The 18,966-nt window shown below is 34.5% G+C and overlaps 1 protein-coding gene across 2 annotated transcripts in view; it reads left to right on the plus strand.

The window, feature by feature from the left end:
• Window positions 1-18,966, plus strand: part of LRRC40 (leucine rich repeat containing 40) — a 53,911-nt gene that overhangs the window by 10,459 nt on the left and 24,486 nt on the right. For both annotated transcript variants that reach the window (XM_007104397.4, XM_055084523.1), the window contains 6 exons: window positions 4,221-4,402; window positions 5,526-5,599; window positions 6,746-6,875; window positions 9,837-9,960; window positions 13,779-13,921; window positions 16,533-16,705. In XM_007104397.4, the coding sequence (XP_007104459.1) occupies window positions 4,221-4,402; window positions 5,526-5,599; window positions 6,746-6,875; window positions 9,837-9,960; window positions 13,779-13,921; window positions 16,533-16,705 (826 nt within the window). The remainder of the gene's footprint in view (window positions 1-4,220; window positions 4,403-5,525; window positions 5,600-6,745; window positions 6,876-9,836; window positions 9,961-13,778; window positions 13,922-16,532; window positions 16,706-18,966) is intronic.

Here is an 18,966-nt window from a genome sequence, read left to right on the forward strand (position 1 = left end):
AGTTTTCTTTGTGGGAATGTGTCCCCCCCACTCCGCCCCCGGTATGCGGGCATCTCACTGTTGTGGCCTCTCCCATTGCGGAGCGCAGGCTCCGGAAGCGCCGGCTCAGTGGCCATGGCTCATGGGCCCAGCCGCTCCGCGGCATGTGGGATCTTCCTGGACCGGGGCACGAACCCGAGTCCCCTGCATCGGCAGGCGGATTGTCAACCACTGCGCCACCAGGGAAGCCCTGTGGGAATGTTTTAAATAGCAAGTTTAATTTCTTTAATAGATACAATGTGTGTTATTGTGCTTTATAAGAAATATATATATTTGGTCATTCAGATGACCAAAATATATTTCTCAGAGATATTTGGTCTTCATCCATAGTTCCTGGCCCACAGCTCCCAAAACCCTTGGAATTTCCTGAATAATAAGAGCAATGGGAGCATCCTTTGTTATAATATTTGGTTTCTTGTCCTCAGTTCCCGAAAAACAAAACAAAACCCCCAAAAAACTGCTTCAGAGCCATAAAAGTTAAATGGTGTCTTGTTAACAAGACTTTAATACCACAAATGAGTTTATGTTAATGATAGTGACTTTTGCAAAACACCTAAGGATGGAGGCTGGTTGCCAGGAGAACTAACCACAGATAGAATCAGAATCAGAAACCCTGATTCTGGGGAGGAGAGAGGAGATAGAGGTTGAATCAATCACCAATGGCAAATGAGTTAATCAATCATGCCTATGTAATGAAGCCTCTGTAAAAACCAAAAAAGGAGAGGGTTCTGAGAGCTTCCACATTAGGGAACCAGTATGCTCCCATGTGCCATTGTGCCGGACCACGAGCTCCACAGGATGGAAGCTCCCTTTTTCAGACCTTACCCTATGTATCTCTTCATCTGGTTGTGGTTTGTATCCTTTAATATTGTTTGTAATAAATCTGTAATCTAGTGAGTAAATGGGTTTTCCTGAGTTCTCTGGCCCATTCTAGCAAATTAACTGAACCCAAGGAGGGAGTCGTGGGAACCTCTGATTTATAGCCAATTGATCAGAAGTACTGGTAATAAACTGGGCTTGTGACTGGCCTCTGAAGTGGAGGGCAGTTTTGTGGGACTGAGCCCTTTACTTGTGGAATCTGATTCTATGTCCCCTAGTAGTGTCAGAGTTGAGACACCAGGAGGGTGTCTGAGAATTGACTGTGTGGGGAACAATATGCCCACTGGAACTGGGTCCAGGAACCCTTTCAAAAGGCTACTCAGATTTCCTATTGCTGTTGTGCTTTATTTTTTTCCCCGTTTCAGGGAATTTGTCCATATCCTCTAAGTTGTTGAGTGTATGGATATAAAGTTGTTCATCATATTCCCTTAACCTTTTTTAAAAAAATAAATTTATTTATTTATTTTTAGGGTCTTCGTTACTGCGCGTGGGCTTTCTCTAGTTGCAGTGAGCGGGGTGGGGGGGATACTCTTCATTGTGCGCGGGCTTCTCACGGTGGTGGCTTCTTTTGTTGCGGAGCACGGGCTCTAGGCACGGGCTTCAGTAGTTGTGGAACACAGGCGCATTAGTTGTGGCTCACGGGCTCAGTGTTGTAGCTCGCGGGCTCTAGAGCGCAGGCTCAGTAGTTGTGGTGCACAGGCTTAGTTGCTCCGTGGCATGTGGGATCTTCCCGGACCAGGGCTCGAACCCGTGTCCCCTGCATTGGCAGGTGGATTCTTCACCACTGCGCCACCAGGGAAGCACCTTCCCTTATCCTCTTAACATCTGTGAGATTGGTAGTGATATTCCCACTTTCAAAGAACTGGGTATTGGTTTTATTGTTTTTTATCTATTACCATATTTGTTTTCTATGTCATTGATTTCTACTCTTTTTTTGTTTACTTTGGGTTTACTTTGTTCTTTTCTATCTTCCTAAGATTGTAGTTTAGATCATTGTGAGATGGGATTATATATGAGCAAGATTGGCCATGAGTTGATAACTGTTAAATGTGGGTGGTGGGTACGTGGAGCATTATTTCATTATACTATTTTTTAATTTCTGTATATATTTGACATATTATATAACTTTAAAAATTACATAAAGCAAATAAACCTAACTCCATAGTAAATTTTTTTCACATTTATATGCCTATTGACATTTATTTTTTACCTGGTAGTTTCTGTTTTGTGAATTGGTAAGCTACTTTTAGGTTGGCTCCACTGAATTCCTCAATAATTAGGACAATATACCTTTCAGTGGTTCTTCATATTTGTGGGGAGGGAAGAAAAGTGACATGAATCTTGGTGCTATAAACTCTTGAAGAAATTGAGATATTTCACAAACAATGGGGAAAAGAATGAGCAGTAAGTCAATGTTTATGGAAAAGCAAATTGATACATATTTAATAACAGCAGTATGGTATCAACAATTATCCATCCCGTGATAGTTCCTACAGAGACAAATTTGGTTAACCAAAATATCTGAAGTAATAATGATAAAATTTTAACATTCATTTAGCGTAGTTGATGGGTAACAGATATTTTTGTTGTGTTGTATACAAATTTCTTGTGTTCTCCACCTTCCTCCTTAGAAAAAAAGATATTTTCTATTACATTGCCTTTTAAGTATAATCGTCTTAATGTACCTATGTATAGGTGTTAAGAGAAAAATATATGCACAATGCTCTACATATTTTCTTTAGGAGTAGACTTGTGCATATCACATAGCTTCTTCCATACATTTTTTTTTATGTTTTGTATTGTTTTGTCTTGCCTTGTTTTTTTTTCGTTGTTCTTGTTCTGGAGCTTTTTGTTGGTGACCCAAACTGGTATGGCACATTTGTAACTTTTTTTTGCTTAAGGGTAACATTGATTTTTAGTCAAATACATAAATGTACCCATTTCTATTGACCCATTTGGTGTCACTAACTTCACATGCTAGTGCTGGGCTGATGTGTGTTTCTCATTCCCACTCAGTCATCCATATCTACCCACCAAAATAATAATAACAACAGCAGTGAAGATACATTTTATGCTGCTTTTGTGCTCAAAGAGTTGGAAAGAGTGGTTTTTGTTTGTTTCTTTGCTTTGCTTTAAAAATAAACCTCTGTCCATAAACATGGGTGGATTTTCATTCTGTTTTATTCCCATTTGCTGGGGATTCATTGATAGAAGAGTAGAGAAATGCAGATTGCTTAGGCAGAGAGAAGGGTAGAAAAGGGATCTTATAATTTATTCTAATACAAATATAGTCACCTCATTTTTTTTGAGTGAACGGATTTCAGGAACTTTGCCTTGCTTCTGTAAAACCATTGTATTGGATTGCTCGACCTGATTGTGTCCTGAACTTGAAACTTTGACCACACCTTTCCATTTAATGTCATTTTAAAATGATAGTCAGTAACTGTAAGACATAACCAATGGTTGCCTTGATTAATATTAGCTAAAGTTCTAGATCATACCTATATATTGTCCTACTGATATCAAGGAATGAAGGACTATTTAAAATAGTTCTGCTATAGCACTAGAGCAAGTTAATATTTTCTAGAGCTTCAAGTGTTATAGTGACAAACCTGGACTCTTTCTGTTTAACTTGAACAGTCTTATTTGCAGTGTCAAAGGAATTGCTGTATATGCTGCAACAGAAGTAATACAATGTTGTGTGATGGGATAAGAAATAAAATTGTACATCAGATAAAATAGAGAGCAGCTACCAGAGTCAGATATACCTTACAAAATATTCACTGAGAAGCAAGACGATTTAGTTTTTCCAGGGTTTAAATCCCATCTAGCTATATAACCCTGGGTAAATGAAATATTCTCTGTGCCCCATTTTTCTCATCTGTAAAGTGAAAATAACACCTACTTCACTGAGTTGCTATGAGATATAAATGAGTTAGTTTAAATGTTGATTGCCATACTTTCTCTGTTATGGTAGCATAATGGTAGAGTCCATTCTTTATTTGTCTTGTATATCTAACCACTATGTGCTGTGCAGGGAATGTATATAGTAAATATAGTTGAATGAAGATAAGAGTGAGATCTAATATGAAAAATATGTATCTAATATTCTGTTTTGGAATAAAATCAACTTCCACTGTAATATAGTTGTAATTCATTGCTATTTGTTTGATTTATTTGAAAGTGTTTTTTTAGTGTTTCAGAAACTTCTTTTCAGTAGATAAGCAGAAGAGCTGTTATATGTACTTAGTATCTCACTTCTTTCCCTTCTTTTTTTTTTGGTGTGGTGGTGGTGGAAATAGTGCCTCAGTGTGTTTGGAGAATAAATGTGGATATCCCTGAAGAAGCTAATCAGAATCTTTCATTCAGTGCTACTGAGCGATGGTGGGAACAGACAGATTTGACCAAACTAATCATATCCAACAATAAACTTCAGTCACTTACTGATGACCTCCGACTCCTTCCTGCACTGACTGTTCTTGATGTAAGTTGACTGATTATAAATATGGGTCTTTGTCTGAAGACACTCTAAAGCTAAATATAGGCTTTGAGAAATAGAAGACCCATGTTCAATTGGTAGAGTGCAAGGAAGAATAACAAATTACTGTGTTTGGCATAGCATAATGGTTAAGAGTGCAGAGTCAGAACATTGGGCTTCAAATTTTGACTCTGCCACTTGATAGCTGTGTAATCTTGGGAAAGTTACCTCTTTGTGCTTCAGTTTCCACATTTATAAACCGAGACTGGTACTACTACCTGTTTTTAAAAATTGTTCTTTGAATTAAATGAGTTAACGCATACAGACAGAATTGGTGTTTAACAAGTGGTTGCTGCTGCTCGTCTTTTTTTTTATTGCTATTATTTTTATAATCATTATTCTAGATGTTAAAGCAAGTATTTAATATTGTTTTTTGTTTTTGTTGTTTTTTGGGGGTTTTTTTTTGGTAACTTATCTCCAAGACTGACTTAAATTATTGGGCTTAAATTTTTGTGTGTTTATTCAGGGACTATGTTTTTAATCCCTAGTTGCCATGTCATGAGTAGTTTATTTCATAATCCACAGACTTCTGATATACTTTACTTAGGATCATCAAAAATCTTCCATTTCATTTCTGAAAAAGTTGGAAGTAGTCAGATTTCTAGAGAAGTTTTTATTTTCTTCATTTGTAAAATGAATGGATTGGCATAAGTGTTCTCTTAAAGGTTCCTTGTACCTTGAAAGCAATATGAGTCTGTATGAACATGAGAGAAGTCCCTCTCCTCATTTATTTTTTGTAAATGTTGACATAAATCATACCATCAGAGGGCTGTTAGTTTCTGACCCTGTCATCTCTCATTTGAGATTAAAGTTCCACTCAATGAGGTGAAGTTTTTTTTTTTAACTGTAGTATTTAAAATTGATCTCTTACCACTTCATGATTTATGAGCAGCAGTTTGGTCAATTTCAAACTCCTTTTTCTCTTCTATACTCAAAACAAATTACCAATAGCCCAACTATGCTTTTGAGGTAGAATAATGAGACTATCATCAGAGAATATTGTACAATAGCAAAGCTCATGGTTAATTATAAGACTAAGATATTGACTGTGTCTTTTAATAACTTTTAGATACATGATAATCAGCTGACATCTCTTCCTTCTGCTATAAGAGAGTTAGAAAATCTTCAGAAACTTAATGTCAGGTAAAATTTAAGCTTACTTCAGTATTGCTAGTATAAGCGTGTAAATCTGACATGCTTTAAAATTTTTTTCAAACATTTTTTCTAACGTAAAAAATGTTTTGTATTATCTCAAAAAGTGATTAAGCAGAATAATAATTTTAAGTTTTAATTCTCAGATTATTTTTTGTTTTAAAATTGCCTGCATGTTTTCTGGTTTTACAAATTTAAGGCCAGTTGATTTTTTAAAATAATTTTTATTTTTATGAAATAATTTTTAGTGGTTATAATGAGGAAAATTTCATGTTTTCGATATTAGTAGTTTTTAAACTTTTCTGAGGACTCCTGGGATTCCATGGGTATGCGTCTGGTACTCACTGATAGGTACATGGGAAGCCAGGTGGCTAAGGCCCTAGCTAACTCTGTTTGCCCTTCAGTACACACTCAGACTTTCAAGAAATAAAACTGCCTTATATGTTATATATACACAGGGGGGAAGGGATTAGGGAAGATTTAATTTAGGAGAAAAAAAAGAAAAGTTTAAGTGTTCAAAACATAGTTTGAAAAGCTGGGGCTTATAAAATAGATATAAATCTATCTATCACAGCATGACAAAGTTGCAGTTTTCTGGAGTTAACTGGTTTGAGGGAGAACGGTTCCTCAAATAACAGTCCTTATTTGGTGAAAAATAAGACTGGAGTTGCATATTGCATTCATGTGGACATGCCAGGCCCTCAAACAGAAATAGCTATTTTTGTCTTGAGTGCTAAGTTGAAACCTAATCCCCATTAAAATGTGACTTCATTGTAGTGTATGTATGTGCACATCTTTGTCAAAATTCTAAAACTCATATGCGGTGTAAAAATTATAGCCCAATGTATTCATTTATATGTAAAATCAAGTTGATTAAAAGGAACCAATCAAAAGTTCACAAATTATATGTTTGGTTAAAAATCTTTATTTCTTTGAAACTCTCAATTTGATTACTTTAGATTACTGTCATTTTAATGGGTGTGTACTTTTAGGAATGTAAAGTTTGTAAGTACTTAAAAGTAGTAACCTTATTTCATTTTTTTTAATGAGCCCAGGTAGTCGATTAGCAAAAATGCCTTTATAAATATTTATTGTGTTGTCATCAAATTGTTCAGCATTTGTTTTATCAATCAATAGCCATAACAAACTGAAAATACTCCCTGAAGAAATTACAAATCTAAGAAACCTGAAGGGCCTATATCTCCAGCATAATGAACTAACTTGCATACCAAGGGGATTTGAACAACTTTCCAACTTAGAAGATTTAGTAAGTTTTGATTTTGTAATATTTATATAATTTGGGGCTGGTGGGGTTTTTCATTAGGCTGAAAAATTGGATGTATGATTGAAATCTTGGGTACATGGGCAGCTGATTGTATGACTAGATTATCAGAAACTGTGAATTACAATTAGAATGCTAAATTAGTAATTGTAAATTTGATTTTCTTATGTTTTTCTTATGAAGGAAATCACCTGAGATTTTAATTTAGGAATAGAGTTTGGGAAAGGAGCCATTGAGGATGACTTTGTTATTCAGAGGCTTTTATGGCTTAGCAAAATAGAGGAAAGGTGTTTTTAGCATATACCAATTCCCTTTTATTAATCTCCATTCTCGTTTCCTCCTCTGTAACCCTTATGGCCCTTTTGTCCTCTGAGTGTCCAGATAATGCCTTCAGGGCCTGCTTTTTCTACCCTATTTTTCAAAATGGCCATATTTCCTGGTAAAAATTTTTATTCTATCCGTTTCACATCTTAAATAGAGATAACCATAAAGCAATGCAAGTATTATTTTAGTCATATTGTTAAGAATAATACAAACAATAGGCACTTTGCTATACATATAGCATATTACTATATTTGCTATAAATATAGTATATTACATATTACTTTGCTATGCATGTAGCAAAGTAGATAGATTTATCCCCGTTACGGATAAGAAACTAAGACTTGTTAGAAAAAAAAAAAAAGTAACTCATCCGAAGTCATGTAACTAATATGTAAGGAATTTAGGAATTTAACATAAAATAATCTGACTTCAAAGTGTATCCTTTTTTTTGTTCCCCCCACTTTACCACAGAAGAAGTAAGACTCTACTGTAAGGTATCCTATCTGAAAGACTTCAGCTATATTAGATCAGATGTTCTAATACAAAGCTCTACTCCACATAGTTATTTCATGTTACATTCTTGTTCTAGTCACAATTACATGTTTTGAAAAACTCATTAGTCATTTTAGCCTTAAAGTTTATTTTTTATTCAAGGAAAAATTGCTTCTTTTACTTATTTTTTTCTTGATATTTCACCCATCTGCTCTAGTGTTTGAAATCAAAATACATACTCTCTTCAACCATTTCTTCAGTAGCTCTTTGTTTTTCAATCTGATCAGATTGGAAATAAGGTTTGGAAAGTAAAAGGCATAGGTAGGTGAAATGAATGGTAAAGGAAGGAGCCATCAGATTTCCTTATAAAATTTACTGGTAAAAGATAGCAATTGATTTAAAAAGAAAAAAAAAAAAGAAGAGCCTGGTAGAAAGCTTAAAGGAAACCTAATAAACTTTCCTTATGGGTTCCCAGATAGTCATTGCATAATGAAAGGATGTTTCAGCTGAGAACTGTGTTCTTAAGGACTCTTTATCAAATAAATCATAAATGTGAGCAACAATATATTAAAACATTAAAAGTATAAGATCTATAATAATTTAAGCTAGTAATATTTCTTAAAGTTATATAAAAACTGCTTAACACAATGGTACTAAATATTGAAGAAATGACTTAACATAATGATTAATTTATATGCACTGTACTTATTTTGTATCTAATTTAGTCATTAACTGAAGTAATTAAATATTTATTAGCAATTCTGTTGTTTTGGGTTCTTTAAAACTTCTTAAGAATTTGTGAATCTTTTCTTTATCAGAAACTTTATTTTTAGCTTTTGATATTGGAATAATTTTAGATTTACAAAAAAGTTGTAAAGATAGTACAGAGAGATCCTGTATACCCTTCACCCACCTTAATGGGTGAACATTTTACATAACTATGGGATATTTGTAAAAACTAAGAAATTAACATTGGTACAATATTACTAACTAAACTACAGATTTTATAATATTTTCCCAGTTTTTCCACTAATGTCCTTTTTTTTGTTCCAGGATCCAATCCAGAATACTACATTGCATTTAGTGTCAGTAACTTTTGATATTACAAAATATTTATTTATTAGTAATCTGTTGATTCTTGGACCTTAGAGTATTTGAGTAGTACATTATTATATTGATGTTGTAGATTATGATAATATGTTATTTTATGTTATTATAATAACAGTATGTTTTAAAAAATACACTGATCTAGCATTTTTCCTTTTTCTATCTTAATTTATTTGGAGTTACAGTCGTTTAACTTTAGACTAAATCATAGTCTTCAGAGAACAGTTCCTTTAAGTCATTTTTTTCTTATTCATTGTTGCCACTTGCCTTAACCTAACAGTTTGATCATAGCTGGTGTAGTACTTATACCTGATTTGAATGTTGTAAGAAGAATACCTGATTCATAACATTGTCTTTTAAAGGGAGTTTCAAAAAAATATTCTGTCATAAAAGACAAAACAGAAACAAAGACTTAAAGCAACATCAAGGTATAGAGATTAATTAGGCAAGCTTGAATGAGTGAAAACTAGAGAGTAGAGTAGACTTCTGTACTTAGTTATAAGCAGACCTGCTGAGGTCAGCAGAACCAAGAGGGAATATTTTTTTCCTCCCAAATTAAAATGACCATTTTTTTTCAGCTTACTTTTTTTTCTTCCAAGAATTTTTCTTTCTTGCAAAGATGTTTTTCATTTCATATTACAGTTTAACCATACAGTTTGCCTGATTTATCATAGGTACTCAACAAATATTAGATGAACAAATAGATTTTTTTTGAAAACATGGTAACATGGTACAGCATGACTTAATATTAACAGAAACCTTTGTGTAAGATATTTTTGAAGTCAGAATTCATTTTAATTCCTCTCTGCTACATTATTAGGCACATAGTAGGCCCACAGAGTATATTGAGGTAATGAATGATGATCTGTGAAATTGTCAGTGAATGAGAGTTACAAAACATATCATCTGTAAATAGTTTTTTTTAATGTTGCACTGCCCTCAAAATTCTGAAATTCCCCTTAGGAATCCTTTCTTTTTTTATTTACATGTTCATTCATTCATTTTGTGTTTCTCTTTTTAAAGGATCTTTCGAACAATCATCTTACAACTGTTCCTGCTAGTTTTGCTTCTCTATCCAGCCTGCTGCAACTCAATCTTTCCAGTAATCAACTGAAGAGTTTGCCTGCAGAAATAAGTGGAATGAAAAGTAAATCTTCTGTATTTTAAAAAATAAAAAAATTTGAAGTTGGTGCAATTTACATTTAAAAAAATAAATTTTTATATAGTTAGTTACAGAGAAGTAAAATAATAGATTTTATGGTGGTAAATGCAAACAATAACAACTAGTCAGATTTTCTCCAGGCCATTGTAGTCTAGCAACTTTGTAAAGAATTACCACCAGGGGACTTCCCTGATGGTCCAGTGGGTAAGACTCTGTGCTCCCAATTCAGGGGGCCCAGGTTCAATCCCTGGTCGGGGACCTAGATCGTGCATGCATGCAGCAACTAAGAGTTCACATGCCGCAATTAAGAAGTCCGCATGCTGCAACTAAGAGTCCGCATGCCACAACTAAGATCCTGTGTGCCACAACTAAGACTCAGTGCAGCCTAAATAAATAAATAAAACAAAACAATAAAAAAAAGAATTACTGCCAAAACAATACTTTGGCATATCAAAAAGAGAAAAAGAAAATAAGATTATACATTGTGGTAATATTGTATACCTGAGAAATTGATTAAGGTTTTGAGCTATTCTATCTCTTCATTCATTTATTCAACATTTACTAAGAGGTCATTCCCCTTTCCTAGGTGATGCCACCTATGATACCTGGTTATGTTATAGCTGTATCCTCCTTGAGGTCCATAAGTAATAATGTCAAGAGATACTCTAGTTTTGCCCAAATTGTCAATTCTTTTAAAAAACAAAGTTAAAATTTAGTGGTTCCATTAAAGTTTACCATTGAACCATTATATTTGGTGTATTGTAGAACTAATATTAAGGGATAAAAAAACTGAAGGTACATTTCAGTACCTCTTAAGTAAGTATACTTAATCATGTTAGAATTCTTGATTTAGAGTCCAAAATCTTTATAGTGATCTTTTTTTTTTTTTTTTTTTGTCTAAAGGCAAACTATTATTATTTCTTAGTTGATGACCACACTGTGTCAGCTATAGACCTTACTACTCTTTTTTGCTAATCATATATGAGCCTTTTCATTTTTTTAAACCTCCCTTTTGTGGAGGATGTCATAGATGTGATTTTGTACAGTTGATTAAAGATTATTTTGCAGTAAGTTTGTACAATTGTGCTGTTTGACTTTTTAAAAACTTAATGTATAATTGACTAACAATATTATATTATTTCAGGTGTATAAGATAGTGATATTTTTATACATTACAAAATGATCACTGCTGTTTTACTTTAGATTAATGGTTATTTGTAATTTATAACAGGAGTGCATAAATTAAATCTGCCATAAATTGAATTGACATTTCAGGGGAGCCTTTAGTTGTGATATCAGTAGTTGACTCTGCATGCCTTTGCCATTTTCAATAAAGGTATCAGAAAGTATAGCTAAACATAAAATATGATACCTGGAATGCATATGTAAGCATTTTTTTTCCACAAATTGAGTAGAAATATTGAGAGAGAGGAGCAAATATTGAAGTCAGTAGAAAAATACTTTGAACTTACAGTAGTTTTTCTAATATACTATATAATTATGGTCAGATGCTTTCTGTCCTTCAGCCATGACAATGATACTTTTAAGCTATCACCAGTAGGACATTTAGTTATAATTTCACTATTCGTGATGAGAGTCCAAGAACAGTATCTAACATTTGCATGGTTCTTTGTAACTCAGAATACTTTTAAATATATTATTTTGCTGCCACAACAGTTCTACAAGTTAGTAGGGATGCATATTATTTACTTTTTTTTTTTTTTTTTTTTTTTTTTTGTGATACGCGGGCCTTTCACTGCTGTGGCCTCTCCCATCGCGGAGCACAGGCTCTGGACGCACAGGCTCAGCAGCCATGGCTCACGGGCCCAGCCGCTCTGCGGCACGTGGGATCCTCCCGGACCGGGGCACGAACCCGTGTCCCCTGCATCAGCAGGCGGACTCTCAACCACTGCGCCACCAGGGAAGCCCTATTTACATTTTAAGGATTCAGAAACCTAGGCTTAGAAATTATGTAGTAAATTGTAGAGCCAGCGTTTGCATCTTCTTACTCCATCCCCATTGCTCTTTTTTTTTACTTTTACTATTTATATTTTTTAATTTATTTTTTTATTGACGTATCATTGATTTACAATGTTGTGTTAATTTCTGCTGTTTAGCGAAGTGATTCAGTTATACATATATAAACATTCTTTGTTTTTTTAAATAGATCTTTACTGGAGTATAATTGCTTCACAATACTGTGTTAGTTTCTGTTGTACACCAAAGTGAATCAGCCATATGCATACATATGTCCCCATATCCCCTCCCTCTTGAGCCTCCCTCCCATCCTCCCTATTCCACCCCTCTAGGTCATCGCAAAGCACCAAGCTGATCTCCCTGTGCCATGTTACTGCTTCCCACCAGTTAACTATTTTACATTCGGTAGTGTATATAAGTCGATGCTACTCTCACTTCGCCCGAGCTTCCCCCTCGCACCCCGTGTCCTCAAGTCCATTCTCTATGTCTACGTCTTTATTCCTACCCTGCAACTAGGTTCATCAGTACCAATTTTTTTTTTTTTTAGATTCCATATATATGCATTAGCATACGGTATTTGTTTTTATCTTTCTGACTTACTTCACTCTGTAGGACAGACTCTAGGTCCATCCACCTCACTTTCTTCTATGTACTGCTTCTATTCTCAATCAGTGCTCTTAGATGCAAACACTTGTGAAAGCTAGTTTCTAAATTTTAAACTAACTTGCTTTATACAATTTATTGGATCTAGGGTAGATCAGATTGTGACATTTCTCTCAGTGATCTAGCCAAATAATACATAAATTATCATAAGTTGAAAGTAGTACTATTAAATTTGTTTTGGAAAGCAGTTAACTTCTTTAAACAATAAAAGAAGTAGTCTAAGGCAGTACATCAATTCAGTCTTGAATTATGTTAAAATTGACAGGCTCAAAGTACAGGAAAAAAAGTTGTAAAATGCATATTGCCTATTCAAGCTATAGGGTTGAGAATATATAGTGGAAAATATATGGTGGCCATTGTAAGTGGAAGAATCTGTAATATGGATTAGGGAGAAAACTGCTTCTTAAAGTCTTAAGAGAAAGAAGACCTTTACTTTTTTTCCATGTTTGTTTTCTGTTCTGCCTTTTAAGAAAGATCCAGGAGGTGAGAGAGATGCTGCAAGTGAGAACATTCTTCTTGAGCTATCTTATACCTTCTTATCAAGAGTGTTAGCTAAGGTGTTAGAGAAAGAATGTAACTTTAAAAAAATTAGAAGAAGAAAGGAAGGAAAGACAGGGAGAGAGGCAGTATGAGTAGATGAAAGAATAAGAGGGAATACATAGAAATCCAAGGGTTTTTGACGGAACATCAGTTGCCTATTTTAAATACAGATGTGTCTAAGCTACTGTTGGCCAGTGTTACTTGACATTCTTTCATACAAGTAGTATGCATGTATGTTTACCTTAAGCTTTTTCTTTTTAAAGATGTATAATTACTGAGGGAAATAATCTCATAGTATATAGTTTATATATTTTAGAGTGTTTTAAAGGAGTACTAGAGTACTTTGTTTTTTAAATCTTTACAAAGATGACCTGAACTATTATTAAACATTGATTTTAATATCATTGTTTCTCTTTAATTATAACTAAATATAAAACACTTTTAGTTTATATTTATGTAATTCAGTGGTATTCTAGGATTCTTGATTAATATAGCAGTATAGAACATCACAGGTTTGTAAGTCCTCATGATTGTGTACACATTCTTTGAATGTATATAGAATTATGAACCAATATTTTTTCTCTATTAAAATATCTTTGTGTTTCACTAAATATATATTACAGGATTAAAGCATTTGAATTGTAATTCAAATCTCTTGGAAACTATACCTTCTGAATTGGCTAGCATGGAATCACTGGAATTGCTTTATTTGCGGAGGAATAAATTACGTTTTCTACCGGAATTTCCTTCTTGTAAATTATTAAAGGTACTATTTAGTTGATTATTAAATAACTATACATTTTCTGAAAGTTAATCATGAAAATGAAATTTTAAACATATTTTACATTGAGAATATATGTTAGTTATGTGTTATTTTTTCCTATATTCCTATTTTTCAGAATTTTAATGACTAAATATATTAATGGTATTGTTAATAATAGTTTTTTTAAAAAAGCAGTAATCAATTTTAAAAATAAGAATTTGTCCATTTCATCTGGAGAGTAGTTTATAACTGGAGAAGTAGTAGATGATGAGGCTAACAAAGTAAGTTGGGACCATAGTGCAGGAAACCTGGAATACCAGGAATGAATAAATACGTATCTAATTCTATAAGTTGCCAACTCATGTTTACCTCATCATAAAGTCTGTTTAAAATTAATTACTTTTTTTGGTGTTAAGTGTATAGCATTAACATTGTATTTAAATTTGCTATGCTTTGCTTTTCTGTATGTATACTTTTATGCATTAGGGTTGGGTTTGTTTTGTTTTTTGTCTGTTTTTCTGAGTATAGTTGCTTTACAATGTTGTGTTCCTTTCTGCTTTACAGCGAAGTGAGTCAGCTATATGTATGCATATATCTGCTCCCTCTTGGACCTCTCTTCCAGCCCCCCCCACCCCGTCACACCCATCTAGGTCATCACAGAGCACCAAGCTGAGCTCCCTGTGCTATACAGCAGGTTCCCCCTAGCTATCAGTTTTACACATGGTACTGTGTATATGTCAATACTAATCTCCCAATTTGTCCCCCCATCTGCCTCTGTCCACATGTCCATTTTCTATGTCTGCGTCTCTATTCCTGCCCTACAAATAGGTTCATCTCTACCATTTTTCTAGATTCCACACATATGCGTTAATATACGATACTTGTTTTTTTCTTCCTGACTTACTTCACTCTGTATGACAGAGTCTAGGTGCATCAACAACTCTACAAATGACCCAATTTCATTCCTCTTTATGGCTGAGTAATATTCCATTGTATATATGTACCACATCTTCTTTATCCATTCATCTGTTGATGGATATTTAGGTTGCTTCCATGTCCTGGCTATTGTAAATAGTGCTGCAATGAATGTTGGGGTACATGTCTCTTTTTGAATTATGGTTTTCTCAGGGTATATGCCCAGTAGTGGGATTGTTGGGTCATATAGTAGTTCAATTTTTAGTTTTTTAAGGAATCTCCATACTGTTCTCCATAGTGGCTGTATCAATTTACATTCCCACCAACAGTGCAAGAAGGTTCCCTTTTCACCACACCCTCTCCAGCATTTATTGTTTGTAGATTTTTTTTGATGAAGGCCATTCTGACCCGTGTGAGACGATACCTCATTGTAGTTTTGATTTGCATTTCTCTAATAGTTAGTGATGTTGAGCATCTTTTCGTGTGTCTTGGCCATCTATCTGTATGTCTTCTTTGGAGAAACGTCTGTTTAGGTCTTCCGCCCCTTTTTTTTTTTTTTTGTGGTACGCGGGCCTCTCACTGTTGTGGCCTCTTCCGTTGTGGAGCACAGGCTCCCGATGCACAGGCTCAGCAGCCATGGCTCACGGGCCCAACCGCTCCACGGCATGTGGGATCTTCCCAGACCGGGGCACGAACCCATGTCCCCTGCATCGGCAGGCAGACTCTCAACCACTGCGACACCAGGGAAGCCCTCTTCTGCCCATTTTTTGATTGGGTTGTTTTTTTAATATTGAGCTGCATGAGCTGTTTGTATATTTTGGAGATTAATCCTTTGTCAGTTGCTTTGTTTGCAAATTCTTTCTCACTTTCTGAGGGTTGTCTTTTCGTGTTATTTATGGTTTCTTTTGCTGTTCAAAAGCTTTTAAGTTTAACATCATACACAAAAATAAACTCAAAATGAATTAAAGACCTAAATGTAAGACTGAACACTATAAAACTCTTGGAGGAAAAAATAGGCAAAATACTCTTTGACATAAATCACAGCAAGATCTTTTTCGACCCACCCCCTAGAGTAATGAAAATAAAAACAAAAATAAACATATGGGACTTAATTAAACTTAAAAGCTTTTGTACAGCAAAGGAAGCCATAAACAAGAGTAACTTTTAAACAGAATGGTGACAATGATATAAATAACTGAAAAAGTTATCATTTAATAAGATTATCTATCTGATAATCTTAGATTCTGCTAGTGAGAAATCAGTATATATAATAATCACTAATAAAAATGTTGAGTAACAAACATTTATTATAATATAAATAACTTTTTAAACTTGTACTGATTTGTTTTAAAACTTTAATTTTTTATCAGTATAGTTCTTGTGTTTGTGTTTTTATTAATTCTATAAATGTAACTACTAAACCATTTCTCTGCTTTGGCTTTATAAACTTTGAACTTTCTTCCAGATTAAACCTTTAATTAATTTTTAAATTACTAGGAAATACTTGAAAATTTTCCTTTTTGTCATTTTTCTTTAACTGTAAGATCGCTTAAATGTAATTAAAAATTTAAGCATCTTAGTAATTAGAAAATTTTCCATGTGTTTTTCAATGATTTGAAATCAAGATTTCAATTTTATTTTCATTATCAAGTATAAAGTTGAATACAGAAATACACATGATTGATCTTTGCTTTTGTAGGAATTACATGTAGGTGAAAACCAGATTGAAATGTTAGGGGCAGAACACCTTAAGCATCTGAATTCTATCCTTGTGCTAGACCTGCGAGATAACAAGTTAAAATCTGTTCCAGTTGAAATTACACTCCTGCAATCTTTGGAAAGGCTTGACCTAAGCAACAATGATATTAGTAGGTAAGTTTAAAGATGGAATGAATAAGAAATCATGTCTGTATTTGGTTGTAATTCATAAGTTATAAAAGCATGTAGAGATCTCTTTGTAAATCGAATTCAATAACTGTTTATTGAGTAGGTATCATGTGTAGACCTACAAAGATTTTGTTCTTGGCAGCAAGCTTAATATGCTAATGGAATCAGTTACTCCATCCCACTAGGACCCAAACTCTACGAATAACTCCTAGATCAGTGCCTGGGTACATAGAAGCTGCCTGATAAATATTTGTTGAATTTGTTAAATGACGTAAAGCCATGGGAGAGATACGAAATACTTTGTGGGTTTAAAGGAGATACAGGAATTACAATTTATTGAGAAGAATCAGGGCAGACTTTGTGGAAGAAATAAAATTTTTAGATGATATTATAGAACTGGGACCAGGGTGAAGCAAGTTAATTGCCTAGAGCACAAAATTTAAATGTACTCACAGGGTCATGCCTCATTATAGTCCTATCATGTGATCTTTGAAGGATGACCACTATTTTCAAGTGCATGTGTAAGGTGGTCAGAATGACTCATTTGGCAGGAGGAAACTGTGCAAACAAAGCTCTGAAAGTTTAGAAAATAAATTGTAGGTATATATAGAGAGAACAGCAAGGAATCGAGTTGAGATGGTACGGTGCATGAAAGGAGATTGTGAGAATTTAGGTTTTGAAAGATAAGTTGAGGCCATGTGAAAGAGGTCCTTAAAATGCCTGTGAAGAGCCAGTTTTCATTAATTAAGAGGTGGGGAGATTAAGAACAAAACCAACTTGATTGTAATCTCATTAAAAAATAAATTGGTGATAGTGGGTCAGATACTTTGGATAGGAGTGGTTTTGTAGATGGGAATTCTTAAAAATTCTATTAATCTAATAATGATCACTAAGGAGCACTTGCTGTATCCATTTTACTGAGTTGACAGCTTTGTAGATTTCTCTCTTATGTAATAAAGACCTAAACTGTAGTGACAATGGGAATGGAAAGAGGAGGAAAGATGTGAAAGGTGTGATGAGTTAGAATAAGTAGTATTTAGCAATTGATTGTGTTGGAGCTGCAGAGGAAGAGGGTAGTGAGCAAAGAATCATAAGGAGTTATAAAACCATAATATTTAGAGATGGAACTATTTTACAGATACATAAAAAAAAGACTCAGACTCACCTAGGATTGTATGCCAGTTAGGTGTCTGAAGTTTTATGTTTGGATGTCAGAAGCATGGTTTGCTCTTCACAGAAGGAGAAAGGTTAAGCAAGGTAGACTTTCTTCTATGTGTATATTTCAATAACTATTTTTAAAAATCAAAATTGTTTTCACAATGTACATATGGCATATGGTACATCTTTTTATTTTATTTTATTTATTTATTGTTTCTGGCTGTGTTGGGTCTTTGTTTCTGTGTGCGGGCTTTTGTCTAGTTGCGGCGAGTGGGGGCTACTCTTCTTTGCAGTGCGTGGGCTTCTCATTGCGGTGGTGTCTCTTGTTGTGGAGCACAGGCTCTAGGCGTGCGGGCTTCAGTAATTGTGGCTCGCAGGTTCTAGAGTGCAGGCTCAGTAGTTGTGGCTCGTGGGCTTAGTTGCTCCATGGCATGTGGGATCTTCCTGGACCAGGGCTCGAACCACGTTCCCTGCGTTGGCAGGCGGATTCTGAACCACTGCCCCACCGGGGAAGCCCCATATGGTACATCTTGACCATAGATTTGAATGCTTGGACAGTGAACATTCTTTCCACTCACTTCTATTTATGACAGAATTAATAAGTGACCTAGATATTCCTAAAAGTACTTATAACTAATGAATGAAATAATCGCTTGCCTCATAAATATTGACATATACATTTTTCCCCATAACAGTCTTATTTTGGCTACTACATGAAAGCAGCAGAAAGCAAATATTTAAAACAAAAATGATAACAAATAATATTAAATAAATAAAGTAATGGGTACAAATATTTCTGATATATATGTTTCTCCAGAGCTCTGGATATAAAGTGTGTATATATCACAGGGCCTAGAACATAATGAAACTAATAAGTATTTTCCTTCCTTTCATCTGATCTCATACTTCCTAGATATCAGACCATTCTATGCATTTTGTACCCCTCCAGAATCTCCTCTAACTAAAATATTGATTCCTTGCAATGCTACCAGAGTAATTTTTTTTTTTTTTTTTTTTTTTTTTTTTTGGTGGTACGCGGGCCTCTCACCGCCGCGGCCTCTCCCGCCGCGGAGCACAGGCCCCGGACG

The sequence above is a fragment of the Physeter macrocephalus genome, chromosome 4 (assembly GCF_002837175.3).
Source record: "Physeter macrocephalus isolate SW-GA chromosome 4, ASM283717v5, whole genome shotgun sequence".
NCBI lineage: Eukaryota > Metazoa > Chordata > Mammalia > Artiodactyla > Physeteridae > Physeter > Physeter macrocephalus.